This window comes from Callionymus lyra, chromosome 15 (assembly GCF_982586985.1).
Source record: "Callionymus lyra chromosome 15, fCalLyr1.hap1.1, whole genome shotgun sequence".
Taxonomy (NCBI): domain Eukaryota; kingdom Metazoa; phylum Chordata; class Actinopteri; order Syngnathiformes; family Callionymidae; genus Callionymus; species Callionymus lyra.
Window position 1 is genome coordinate 14,524,069 of NC_141832.1, and position 13,250 is coordinate 14,537,318.

At 35.8% G+C, this 13,250-nt stretch overlaps 3 protein-coding genes across 5 annotated transcripts; 1 reads left to right on the forward strand and 2 right to left on the reverse strand.

The window, feature by feature from the left end:
• Window positions 1–160: 160 nt before the first annotated feature.
• LOC148065045 (uncharacterized) lies at window positions 161–1,409 on the reverse strand. 2 transcript variants are annotated; one of them, XM_087809929.1, is made up of 6 exons: window positions 1,290–1,409; window positions 911–1,225; window positions 747–850; window positions 643–659; window positions 475–576; window positions 161–420 (listed from the first exon to the last, which is right to left on the reverse strand). In XM_087809929.1, exons 1-6 carry the CDS (start codon window positions 1,342–1,344, stop codon window positions 333–335), a joined length of 681 nt encoding a protein of 226 aa, XP_087666055.1. In that variant the 5' UTR covers window positions 1,345–1,409; the 3' UTR covers window positions 161–332. The 2 variants fall into 2 exon arrangements, with proteins under 2 accessions (XP_087666055.1, XP_087666056.1); XM_087809930.1 differs by having other exon boundaries at window positions 643–681.
• Window positions 1,410–5,009: 3,600 nt separating this feature from the next.
• LOC148065046 (ER lumen protein-retaining receptor 2) lies at window positions 5,010–10,541 on the forward strand. Its single transcript, XM_087808526.1, has 5 exons — window positions 5,010–5,291; window positions 7,700–7,800; window positions 7,868–8,026; window positions 8,108–8,360; window positions 9,678–10,541. The coding sequence occupies exons 1-5, from the start codon at window positions 5,201–5,203 to the stop codon at window positions 9,710–9,712; spliced, it is 639 nt and encodes a 212-aa protein (XP_087664652.1). The 5' UTR covers window positions 5,010–5,200; the 3' UTR covers window positions 9,713–10,541.
• A 55-nt stretch (window positions 10,542–10,596) lies between these two features.
• Window positions 10,597–13,184, reverse strand: LOC148065047 (lipid droplet assembly factor 1-like). Of its 2 annotated transcripts, XM_087808527.1 has the most exons (5): window positions 13,102–13,184; window positions 12,917–13,005; window positions 12,672–12,840; window positions 11,435–11,580; window positions 10,597–11,252 (listed from the first exon to the last, which is right to left on the reverse strand). In XM_087808527.1, exons 2-5 carry the CDS (start codon window positions 12,989–12,991, stop codon window positions 11,205–11,207), a joined length of 438 nt encoding a protein of 145 aa, XP_087664653.1. In that variant the 5' UTR covers window positions 12,992–13,005; window positions 13,102–13,184; the 3' UTR covers window positions 10,597–11,204. The 2 variants fall into 2 exon arrangements, with proteins under 2 accessions (XP_087664653.1, XP_087664654.1); XM_087808528.1 differs by lacking the exon at window positions 13,102–13,184 and having other exon boundaries at window positions 12,917–13,077.
• Window positions 13,185–13,250: the final 66 nt, after the last annotated feature.

A 13,250-nucleotide genomic window follows, 5' to 3' on the forward strand; every position in this document is an offset into this window, starting at 1 on the left:
TAGAGAATAATAGAGAATAACTAAGATACGGGTTAAAGGGATTAAAATATGATGGAAAAGCACCAAATTTTAAACGGCGTGGGGTGAGAAAAAAAAAAAGGAAATTCCAAAGTTATATTTAAATGACAAAAGAAAATACTAACAAACAAATCTTCCTAAATACCTAGTTATGATCACTTTATTACACTTTTAACGGTTTTTATTTTCTCTCAAACGGTTTGAGTTTCCTGTGAGCTGCGTCCGCCTCGACCACTACCTCTTTCTGGCAGAAGAATGTCCCGTGGTCATCACTATTTCATGTATTCAGTGTGACTCTGGTACTTCAACAAATATTATTTTATAAAAAAGGTATTCATTTTATTCCACTCAAAGGTTTTGGTAGGTGTCCTCGTCCACCGCGTTGAACTGGGAAGTCTGGACCTGAAAAAATAACAAGTCACTCAAAGTCCACCCGGAACCTTGTGCAATCGTTACCTCAGGTTGTCGCTGGTTCCTATTGCCGCGCTCCTTCTTTCTGCCGTACATTTCCTGCAGCACGTCCCGAAACGTCGCTTTTCTCGCCGAGTTTTTCTGGTACTAATGACGACAACCATTTAAATGAGGCCTTTAGACTTTAGAGAAGAAGGAAGGAAAGGAACTCACCGCGTTGGTCTCTTTCGCTTTGGTAAAGTTGCAGCCGCGCTGTTGGAAATATAGCTCATAATTCATCCTTTATTGTTTCAAAAGTCCTTCTTTTTCAAGGTCACCTTCTTCAGGATGACGAGGGTCACGACCGTCAGGCTGTAGATCACCATGAGGGCGAGTGACACCCACAGAAGCATGTGTCTGAACACTATCTTTCTCACGTTAGCTGGAAGTTAAACATTTTATTCAGTAGATTCATCAGTGTTTTCTTAATGTTTCCTCTCACCTGTCACCACCAGGGTCGTACCCGTGTCCACCTGCTGCGCCCTCGGACTCGAGACCGCGTGCCTGACCACGGCGCAGTGGTAGATCCCGCTGTCGTTGGCGCCGACGGCTTTGATGGTCAGAGACGAGCCGGCGACGGTGGACCTCCGCAAGATAGTCACAGGAAAGTGCGACGCCTCCTTGAACACGAACCAGTGGTAGCGAAGATCCGACGTGAGACAGTCCGAACCGAAGTTACACGGCAGCGTGACATTTTGTCCAGGCTTCCTCCAAATCACAGTTGGCCTCTTAACCACACAGCTGTCTTTCGCGGTTTCTAAATTCAAACAAAAAACAAAAAAAGTGAACTTCCAGCTGATTGGTCGAGGAATAGATCTTACCTGTCGTAGGTGAGAGTTGTATTAGTAAGAGAGAGAGCCAAACCAACGAGGCCATTTCCCTTCAGCTCGACTACTTAAGAGTGAAGATGATCAAGAAGTTGACAAACTGCACTTCCTCATTCTCTCCTTTCCTGTTTGCCTCAATAAAAACTACTCGATTTCCTCAACACCGAAAGAGAAACGCTGAGAAAACACACTTAATAGATGTTTTTTGAGGGTTTTAAGAAGCTCATAGCACAGTTAATTCACAAAAAAACACTTAATCAGGCTTTTTCGAGACAAAAAAGTCGTTTTTATACAGAATACATTGATTTATCCAGAGAGTTTCGCAACAAAATGATCAGCAAAAAAAAGTGATATCTCCTCAACAACATTATGATCTTTAATAACTTTTAATAAATATTCAGATTTTTAATGAAATACAATGTTGGTCTTCTAGTCCAACAAGAAACATTGAGGTATAGAGAGTATAAATAATAATGATAACAGCAAAAAATAAAAATGAGAGATCGTGTTGAGTTGTTAATACTTCAGGGATCCATAGTTGCGATTGGTTGACTGGGCGGCAAAGCATCCCAGGAGCAGTTCGGTCCATACTGAACAGCGATGGAATCTCACGTTAAATTTTTAATGTTTATATTTTAAATAAATGACTACTGACGCGGCGAGACTTTATTCTACTTATGGTTTCTCGTCATTGTTACACAAACTTAAACATTTGAAGTGTTTAATAAACTCCCCTGGAACATGCCAGACATCCCATACCCCTATATCACCTTATTTCAACCCGACTGGATCTAATGCGTCTAAGAAGGTAAGTAGATTACATTTTCACAGGTTTTTACAGTTTAAGTTAAATTCAAGACTTTTTAATTCCGTTTTTAAATTAAATTTAAGACCAACTTGACATCAATCGCATATCAACTATATGGATTTAGGTATAATTTTACCAAAATATTTTTTAATTTAAGATTAAATACAATATCCATCACAAAATACAATGTAAATACAATTTAATCATTGAATTTTGTTCAAGAATTATTAAGACATTTTAATATCCTTTATAAATTAAATGCAAGACCAACTGGACATTAACCATAGGGATCATTTTACCCAAATATTTATGTTTTTAAACAAAATTATATAAGATTTCCTGCACAAAATACACTATAAATACAATTTAATTCAGTTTTTTTATTTTAGACAATTCTCATTGAATTTTATTCAAGACTTTGAAGACGTTTTAATACCATTTTGAATTAGACGCAAGACAAACTGGACAAAAACCGCACATGAAATCCATAGGTTTATGGATCATTTTACCCAAATATGTTTGTTTTTAAGCACAAAATACACTATAAATACAATTTAATTCAGTTCTTTTATTTTAGACAATTCTCATTGAATTTTATTCAAGACTTTTAAGCAAAAGTATATACAATTTCACGCACAAAAAAAAACTGTAAATACAATGGATTTTTAATGTTTTTAATTTTAGATAATTCTCATTGAATTCTGTTGCGTACGTTCAAGACTTAGTAACATGTTTTAATACCATTTAAAATGAGATTTAAGACCGCACATCGATTTCATAGGTATAGGGATCATTTCACCCAAATATTTATGTTTTTAAACAAAATTATATAAAATTTCCTGCACAAAATACACTATAAATACAATTTAATTCAGTTTTTATATTTTAGACAATTCTCATTGAATTTTATTCAAGACTTTGAAGACGTTTTAATACCATTTTAAATTAGACGTAAGACAAACTGGACAAAAACCCCACATGAAATCCATAGGTTTATGGATCATTTTACCCAAATATGTTTGTTTTTAAGCAAAATTATGTAAAATTTCCTGCACAAAATAAACTAAATACAATGGATTTTATTTTATTTTTATTTTAGATAATTCTCATTGAATTTTGTTGTGTAAGTTCAAGACTTATTAAGATAATTTAATATGAGATTTAAGACCGCACATCGATTTCATAGGTATAGGGATCATTTCACCCAAATATTTATGTTTTTAAACAAAATTATATAAAATTTCCTGCACAAAATACACTATAAATACAATGTAATTCAGTTTTTTTATTTTAGACAATTCTCATTGAATTTTATTCAAGACTTTGAAGACGTTTTAATACCATTTTAAATTAGACGTAAGACAAACTGGACAAAAATCCACACATGAAATCCATAGGTTTATGGATCATTTTACCCAAATATGTTTGTTTTTAAGCAAAATTATGTAAAATTTCCTGCACAAAATAAACTAAATACAATGGATTTTATTTTATTTTTATTTTAGATAATTCTCATTGAATTTTGTTGTGTAAGTTCAAGACTTATTAAGATAATTTAATATGAGATTTAAGACCGCACATCGATTTCATAGGTATAGGGATCATTTCACCCAAATATTTATGTTTTTAAACAAAATTATATAAAATTTCCTGCACAAAATACACTATAAATACAATGTAATTCAGTTTTTTTATTTTAGACAATTCTCATTGAATTTTATTCAAGACTTTGAAGACGTTTTAATACCATTTTAAATTAGACGTAAGACAAACTGGACAAAAATCCACACATGAAATCCATAGGTTTATGGATCATTTTACCCAAATATGTTTGTTTTTAAGCAAAATTATGTAAAATTTCCTGCACAAAATAAACTAAATACAATGGATTTTATTTTATTTTTATTTTAGATAATTCTCATTGAATTTTGTTGTGTAAGTTCAAGACTTATTGAGATAATTTAATATGAGATTTAAGACCGCACATCGATTTCATAGGTATAGGGATCATTTCACCCAAATATTTAGGTTTTTAAACAAAATTATATAAAATTTCCTGCACAAAATACACTATAAATACAATTTAATTCAGTTTTTTTATTTTAGACAATTCTCATTGAATTTTATTCAAGACTTTGAAGACGTTTTAATACCATTTTAAATTAGACGTAAGACAAACTGGACAAAAATCCACACATGAAATCCATAGGTTTATGGATCATTTTACCCAAATATGTTTGTTTTTAAGCAAAATTATGTAAAATTTCCTGCACAAAATAAACTAAATACAATGGATTTTATTTTATTTTTATTTTATATAATTCTCATTGAATTTTGTTGTGTAAATTCAAGACTTATTAAGATAATTTAATATGAGATTTAAGACCGCACATCGATTTCATAGGTATAGGGATCATTTCACCCAAATATTTATGTTTTTAAACAAAATTATATAACATTTCTTGCACAAAATACACTGTAAATACAATGGTATTTTGAATCTCGTTGAATTTCTGATTTCTATTGCGTTTCAATCCTTATTAAGCATTTTCATAGACAATATGATAATAATTAAAATATATCTTTAAATAAATCAATGTTACAAAGTATTTAGGGATTTTAAACGTGCGATTTAATAAAAAACAAAGGTGCTTTTTAAATTATTTTGATAGGTGATGATGACCGATGATCGACGGCGGTTGTTGAATTGTTTCTGGGAGATATGGGATAAATAATTTAGGTGAATAGAGATTAAAAATAAAACCTTGAGAGAATCTTAGGTTCCACCCAGTGTCACGTCTTCACCCCACTCTCGCCGTGTGGGGGGGCGTGGCCACCGCCGACCGCGACTCCCCGTCCAATCACAGCGCGACACTGGACTCGGCCACGCCCCCTTCCACGTCGACCTGTCTCCTCGCCATATTTTCAATCCCCGTGGATTTTTCCTCCTCCGGCCGGTTCTTTTTGCCACAAACTCCAGCGGCTCGTCTTCCTCAGACGGTGAATAAAGAACCTCGAGGAGGATCTTGTGTCTCCGCAGAGTTTTTTTTTTGTTCATTTAAACAAAAAAAAAAAGAAAACAAACCCTCCAGCCGCCATGAACGTGTTCAGACTGACCGGGGATCTGTCTCATCTGGCCGCGATCATCATCCTGCTGCTGAAGATATGGAAGAGCAGGTCGTGTGCAGGTAAACCTTCACCTGTGCGACGATTCTTCCGAACACACCTGTGCTTTTGGTGTCGCTTCGGGAGACGCTCGGTCGTTCTCGGAATGTTGTTGACGTTGATGCAGCGGCTAGCTTGAAGCTAACGCTTCTCATTCATTCGTTTTAACAGAAATACGATCTAACGTAGGCAACAAAAACAATAACAAATAAACAAAAACTTGTTTTAACCTCACATTAAAAACTCCTCAAAACGTCAACTTCTTATTTAAAAACATCCAATGATGTGCTAGCAAGAGCTCCAGTGCATTAGCAAGTCGACTTAGGCGTTACTTTATGTTATACTTTAACGCCTTTGCGTTTTTTGCGATAAATAATGAGATAATACATGTACAGAAGTATTGTTCCATGAGTGTAGTACACGTCTGCGCTCCTGCTAGTCGCAGGTTCGGGGCTCGATTCTTGTGGTCTGGCTTCTGACGTGGCGTTCCAGAAGTTGCTACGGAAGTAGCTAGCATGCTAACATACTTCGTTTGTGTTTTACGTGCCTAAAACTGCGTCGATGATACACAATTGTTAGTTTATATCGTATCTTTTTCAAGTACAGCAAAGTGTTGTTGTTGTTTTGCACATTGCTGTGCAGATCTGTGTTTAAATATCATGCTAATAGTTGTTGTTGTTGTCTCGAGGCTACACACAAGTCAGCCTCCAGAGAAGGTATATATATATTTTTTGGCTTAGACATGCTTTTTATTTCAAATAAATATACTTTGTCATGGATTATACAATTAGAGTAACACGTCCCTTTCCTAATAGTTATAGGAAAAACTTTAATCAATAATAAAATCAAATTAATACATAAAATTAAATCTTCAAAACACATGGTTAACAAGATGTTTAAAATCGTAAAATATTTGTTAACATTTATTTGTTTTTGAAAGTACAGCTGGTGTATAAAAATGCAAAAATATAAATAAAGAAAAAATAAATAACTGAATAGATCGATACCAATGGCAATAAAAGAACTAAAAAAAAAGTGGAGTCTGAATTAAAATAAGAATTCTCTTTATGGTTGAATGCACTAAGAGGAATGTTGTACTTCATTTTATGTTTAAAAACATTTTTAAAAATTGGGTAAAATTGTCCCTCGACCTATGCAATTAATGAGTTTTTTATTTTATTCATACAATAAAACAAAAAATGTTGTTTAATTGTCGAGTTGGTCGTTAAATAAAAAATTATATTAAAAACGTTCTCATTTAACTTGCTTTAAGAACTTTGTTTATGTAATTACAATGTTTTTTTAAATTACATTTTTAATATCGTCACCAGAAATCTTTTGAACTTAGGACAAAATAATAAGATTGAAATCTCACAAAGAGACACGTCAAGTGTTGATGACAAGTCAACAAATGATGTGGAGGCAAACAAGCTGCTCCTGTTGCTGTAGGATCTGCAGGACCAGGTTCTCTGAATATCTCACCTTCCTTAACCTTTGTTATATCAGGAAATGGGTGAATATTTTACTGTGACTCGATGTTTGACATTTCGACTTCAAACAAGTGAGGAAGTCCAAAGGATATATAATATATATTATAATACAATATTTAAGTAATAGAGCTTTATGGTAATAATCTCGGTGACAAATAAGTGAAATAATTAACTTAAAATCAGGTTTGTATTGACAAGAATCTGGTAACGCGTATCACTAAAAAAGGATGATACGATCTGATACAGCGCGACTGTAGTAACAAGTATATATTTGTAGTATTGACAAGTACTCGTACTAACAGACCAGATGACTCTTGACGTAGTCGTTACTGTTTTTTTTTTTTATAAACTCAAAATATGTCCAAACATCAGCTTTAAATCTGCTGGAGTCGACTGTATCCTCTCGTCCTCAGTTATCGCGTTGAGCTTGCTGGATTTCAGGAAAGACTGTTGCCATCTAGCGGCCGGAGGTTTAATTGCGACCTAAGATTGGAAAAACTCGATATATACTCAATATTTGCATGTTAATTGTGAATAAAAAAATGAATCGTTATATTTTACACTTTATTTCACGATTGACTATAGAAGAGAAAAGGATCTGAAGCCGAAATAATAAGAATAATTTGGAAAATAAATGAACCCAAAAAAAAATCCAAACGGTGCTATTGGAAAAATGATGCAGTATCATGGAAAGAAATATCCCGACATATATTGCTTTATTGATATTTTCTAACCTAAATCGCCCCTAACGATGTGTTTATTTCCCTAAAAATACATCAGAAGTTGCAGAAGTAAAGGAAACTCATTGTTAAATCTATGAAATGTGTTTCTTTGGAATAGAGTGTTTGAGTGTATTTTCTCCACATGGTGTCACTGTCATGACACGAAAGCTCTTCTTTCACAAGCCACTTGTTGTATAAGCAGCTGATGATGTGTTGCAGGCATCTCGGGGAAGAGTCAAATCCTCTTCGCCCTGGTCTTCACCACACGTTACCTGGATCTGCTCACCTCCTTCATCTCCCTCTACAACACGTCCATGAAGGTAAGATTGTTCCGGCTGGATTTCCGACCGGCGTCTCGATGAGTAACTCACGCGATTTTTGTTGCAGTTGATCTACATCGGATGCGCGTACGCCACCGTCTACCTGATCTACGCCAAGTTCAGGGCCACGTATGACGGCAACCACGACAGCTTCAGGGTGGAGTTCCTCATCGTTCCCGTGGGCGGCCTCTCCGTTCTCATCAACCACGACTTTTCCATCCTCGAGGTACTTCGTCAGCGGCCGGTCCGGTCCATCTATTCTCTCCATTTTTTCAGATCAATAACAGAACGTCTCTTCTCCCATCAGATCCTGTGGACGTTCTCCATCTACCTGGAGTCGGTGGCCATCCTGCCACAGCTCTTCATGATCAGCAAGACCGGCGAGGCGGAGACCATCACCACCCACTACCTGTTCTGCCTCGGCCTCTACCGCGCCCTCTATCTCTTCAACTGGATCTGGCGCTTCTACTTCGAGGGCTTCTTCGACATGATCGCCATCGTGGCCGGGATCGTCCAGACCGTGCTCTACTGCGACTTCTTCTACCTTTACGTCACCAAAGGTGCGTTCGATGACTCGCGTGCAGAGCTGATGTTCACTTCTGTCGCTTTGTGGTTGATTCATCATTTTTGAAATGTATTTAATTTGTTAAAATCGGATGCAATGGCTTTTGTTGTCTCCGGGTCAAAGTGACCCAAAGTCCCCAAAAACAAATTTGTTTGTGGTATCCCTTGTGTTGTCTCTGGGTCAAGGTGAACCCACCGTCCCTGGCTTCCAGAAATGCATATGTAGAGGTGGAGGTCGTTACCTTGACCCAGAGACAACACAAGGGATACCACAAACACATTTGTTTTTGGGCCTTTGGGTCACCTTGACCCAGAGATAACATAAGGGTTAATGAGGAATATTTATCAAAGGATATTATAAAAATAAGATCAAGTTGTGGTATATTATTTAATTTCACATTGATTATATTATATTTATATATATAATAAAATAACTGTAGATACAACATGTAAATGTTGCTTTATTTAACGATTTCTATATTAATATTTTCAACAGTTTTTATCTCATTTTTATTCATTTACTTTAAATCATTTTCTCGTTTTATTATTTACATTATTTATTCCATTTTATTACCGTATTTATTGTTTGAATATAATATTTTGTACCGAACTGTATTGCAACAAATTCAAATGGTTTTAATCTGAAATCCTGAGGCGACGCATGAATAAATGGTCAAAGGTTATGACCTGTAAAAATGACATTTAAAAAATATTAATGGAAGTTTTTTTCCGGCAGTTGAAAAGTACATTTTCCAAATGTTTCAGCTGGTGTGGAAGGACTCAGTCACTCTGCTCTCGACTAGAGATAAAACATTTTTTTTCCTAATTTAATCAACACTGAATGTTTTTAAACACATTTTTAAAATATGAATATATATTTGACGCAATAGTTCTTTTTTTTATTCCAGCAGGGCTACTGTAAAGAATGTTATACGAGTGCAAAACGTTTTTTAGAGTGTCTAGAAAGAGTCAAACTTCGGAGAAAGTCACATCAACCACCGACGCCGCGACACGCGATTGAAGAAACAAAGCAGTCTTTGCTCTCGTCGGTGAAGGTCGGCCGCGACTAAACGAGAGTTCGACTCTCGGCCCGGTTCTTATCTCTCGCCGACACAGATTTGATTCTGTCATGAGAAGAATCCCCAGGATATGATTCCAGGGAAACGGATAAAGGAAGCCTATGCTCGACGTAAACTGGAAAACCTCGACACCGCAATGTAGAAATGACGTCTGGATTCCTCTCTGAGGAGTTTAAAGTGTCGTATTCATCATGATTTTGAGTAATTGAGCATGTTTTTTATGTATCGTTCCAGTGTTGAAAGGCAAGAAGCTCAGCCTCCCGGCATAAACCTTCGGAGAGGAGTCGGCGACTCCTGCAGACTCAGGGTGTGTGTGTGTGTGTGTGTGGAGGGGGGGGGGAAACACCGCGGAATCTCAAGACCTTTTCGCAGAAGAAGAGTTCTCCTGAGCCAGAGGAGCCGACCAAAGAGGGACAAACACTAGTTGTTGATGGACCTGGTCAAAGCCAACAAACACCAGAGAGAAGATCATCCCAGAACCAACGCTGGACGTCCAGCATCTTGCCTTAAACTTTGTTCCATCACTGTTTAAATAGGAGAAAATGCTTTTTTTTTTTTTTTGAGGAGTTTCTCTTTTTTTTTTTTATACTTTCATCACAGTTAGTTTTACGGGATGAAAAGTTGTCTGACCCGGTAAAGAAATGCACAAATGTATAAAAAGAGAAACCGAGTGCCTGAACAGGATGACATCCATTTTTCACAGTATTTTCCTTTTTTTTTTTTTTTTAATTTTGTCGTTTGTGTAACTGTGCTGTGTTCATAGTTCCATCACTTAAAACTGTTCTCCGGTGGCCAAACACTAGTTCATCTACTTTCATTTAGCTCAGTTGAGTAAGCAATAGTTTCTTTACCAAATGTTTCTTTTTTATCATTAATCATCTTTTCTTCTTCTGGGTAGATCTGAACGTCTTAAGCATTAGTGTAAAACTCCAGATTTGACTGTATATACACTTCAAGTGACTTAAGTTTTTTTCTTTCTTTTAACTCATGCCTCTTTCTACTTTGTTTGCAAATTCGCCATTCCTCAAGATTTACTTCAAATTTCTACGCCATTATTTTTGCATGAAATCACCTGCATTAAAGATTTTATGAGAAAAATTCACTCCTTTTGTGATCGTTTTTTTTTTTTTTAAATAAACAATTCAGAAACACATTATAATATATATATTTTATTGATTCCGAACAAACAAGTTATAATTATACATTCACATCATCGATTACTCTGTGTTCGACTGCCAGTGTCTGTTAAAAGTTCCTGTAAAAAAAATCGTTTATCAGCTTAAAAGTGCAAAACTCGAAGGAGCTTTTCTGTTCATTTATTTGCATAATAGCTGAAAAATGTAAGAAACCCTTTCTTTTAACTCCCCTTTTCCTTCGACTAACAAAACAACAGTGTGTTTTTAAACGTCGGACTGCGTTTAAAAACATTTTCCTTAGCGAAAAATGACAAAAAAACGCACACATATCACACTCCAACGTGCACATCTTCCACAAACACAACTTCCAACTGCATTACTAAACAAGTGTCACATAGTTTTAGCAAGTATCAGTTTGGATCAATAAATATTTATATTTTATACTAGATCATGTATAATAAAAATGATGTCACGTTATCCCCTTGGCAGAGGTATGTGCTTTCATAGATCATGTCTATGGCAGTAAGTAACGATATGCGGTATAAATATTAAGCATAAATATAAAGTATTGTACAAATACACTCGAGTGACATTCAATACGGGACGAGTTTAAGGCCAGACATGATCACTCTTTGGTGACGTTCTCCTCCTCCTGGACTTTCACTTCATGATTCTATAGAGGAAACAAGAGAGAAGAAGGGATGATGGATCTGCAGAAACAAGTTTCTATAGAGTCACAGACATTCAAAAACTAAAAGAAACGTTTCATTCTTTTGTCAGCGAGTCTTTTGCATCCATTCTGTGATGGTGCACATAAAATATGGTTCAATATTTGATTTTTAGAAACGTACTCACAGCAGCCAGATGAGGCTTCAAGTAGGTGATGATGTTGGAGATGGTGAAGTAGGACGCGGTGACCATGAGTGACGTCATCACAGAGAAGAGCGCGAGCCCGGAGAGCACGGAGAGGAGGGTCACCCCGACCCCCAGCAACAAGAACACTGAAGATATACATTTACATTTTTTAAATAAACTACATCTGATGAAGGGTTTTTTTCCCCTCACCTTGGAAGAAAACGACATGATATAGCATGATTTTTTTTGTCATTTTTTTTATCATTTGATTTATGTCATGCTATATAGTATATTATTATTAATATGTATACATGTATACAGTATATATACTTGAGTATTTTAATACTCGAACACTTGACTACTTGAATACTGGATTACTTGATACACTTGAACAATTAAATAGTTTAATACTTAAATACTCGTATACTTGACTACTTGACTACTAGTTTTCTTGAATACTTGAACACTTGACCACAGTATTATCTTTAAAGTATGTACTTTTTTGAGTATTGTTTTGATTGTCTAAGCGCTTTGTGACCCTGGTCTCGAAAAGCGCTATATAAATAAATATTACTTACTTACTTACTTACTTACTTGTTAACTTGACCATTTGACTACTTGAACACTTGAATACTTGACTATAATTGACTATATTGAACACTTGAATACTAGTTTTCTTGAATATTTGAATACTTTAATACTAGTTCTCTTGAATACTTGAATATAAGTTTACCTGAATACTTGAACACTTTCATACTTGACTAGTTACTTACCTATTAACTGACAAACTTTCGACATACATACTTACCAACTTACTCGCGCACTTACCCGCACACTTGTACACTTAATCTCGCACTTCGTAAGTAAGTAAGCGTGTTTGTAACATTAGAATACTAGTATAGTTGACTACTTTACTCATAAACTTGAGTATTTGAATACTCGAACACTTCACTACTTGAATACTGGAATCCTCGAACACTCAATTACTTGAATACTTGAACACTATAATACTTGATTATACTTGACTATACTTGAACACTTGATTAGTAGTTTTCTTGAATACTTGAATACTTGAACACTTGACTACTTGACTGGAATAATTGAATACTTGACCACTTTACTACATAAATATTATTCAACACAATGATAACAATTTTCGGATTCTTCAAGGGTTTTATATGAATAACTTAAAATTAAAATAAACTACATCTGATGAAGGTGTTTTTTTCTGACTCACCCTGGAAGAAAACGAACCCGACGAAAGAGATGAGGATGGAGACGCACGCGAACACCAGGAAGAGTCCGACCGGAAGCGAGGACAGGAGGCTGAAGAGGAGCAGCGCCAGGGCGAGCGGCGGGTGACGGGTCAGGTACTGACCCACCCGGGTGTTGAGCAGCTGCGACACCTGGTTTTGTACGTAGATTCAATAAGAAGATACATTCATTGAGTCAGAAACAAACAAAACAAAAACGTGAGGTCACCCGCGGGTCATTGGAAAGTGTGGACCAACTTTCTCTCAGCTGCTCAGACACGTTGCTGCTGCTGTTGGACTCCATCACTGATCCTGAACCTGAAGACGAACAAATACAAGTGGATTCTTAAAAAAAACGAGGTAAATATGCAACTCAAGACGTTCTACTCTTGTTTAGAGTGAAGGAAGAAGCACCTCAAGGTTTTGCAACCGGACTGACGAGAGGAGTTTGAGAGACTCTCTCAGTTTTGTTGTCACACACACCCTTTTTTTTTCAACTCACACACTCCTCCTCTCTCACCTCATGTGACTCACCCTTCCTGTTAGGACCTGGTTAGTGTCAC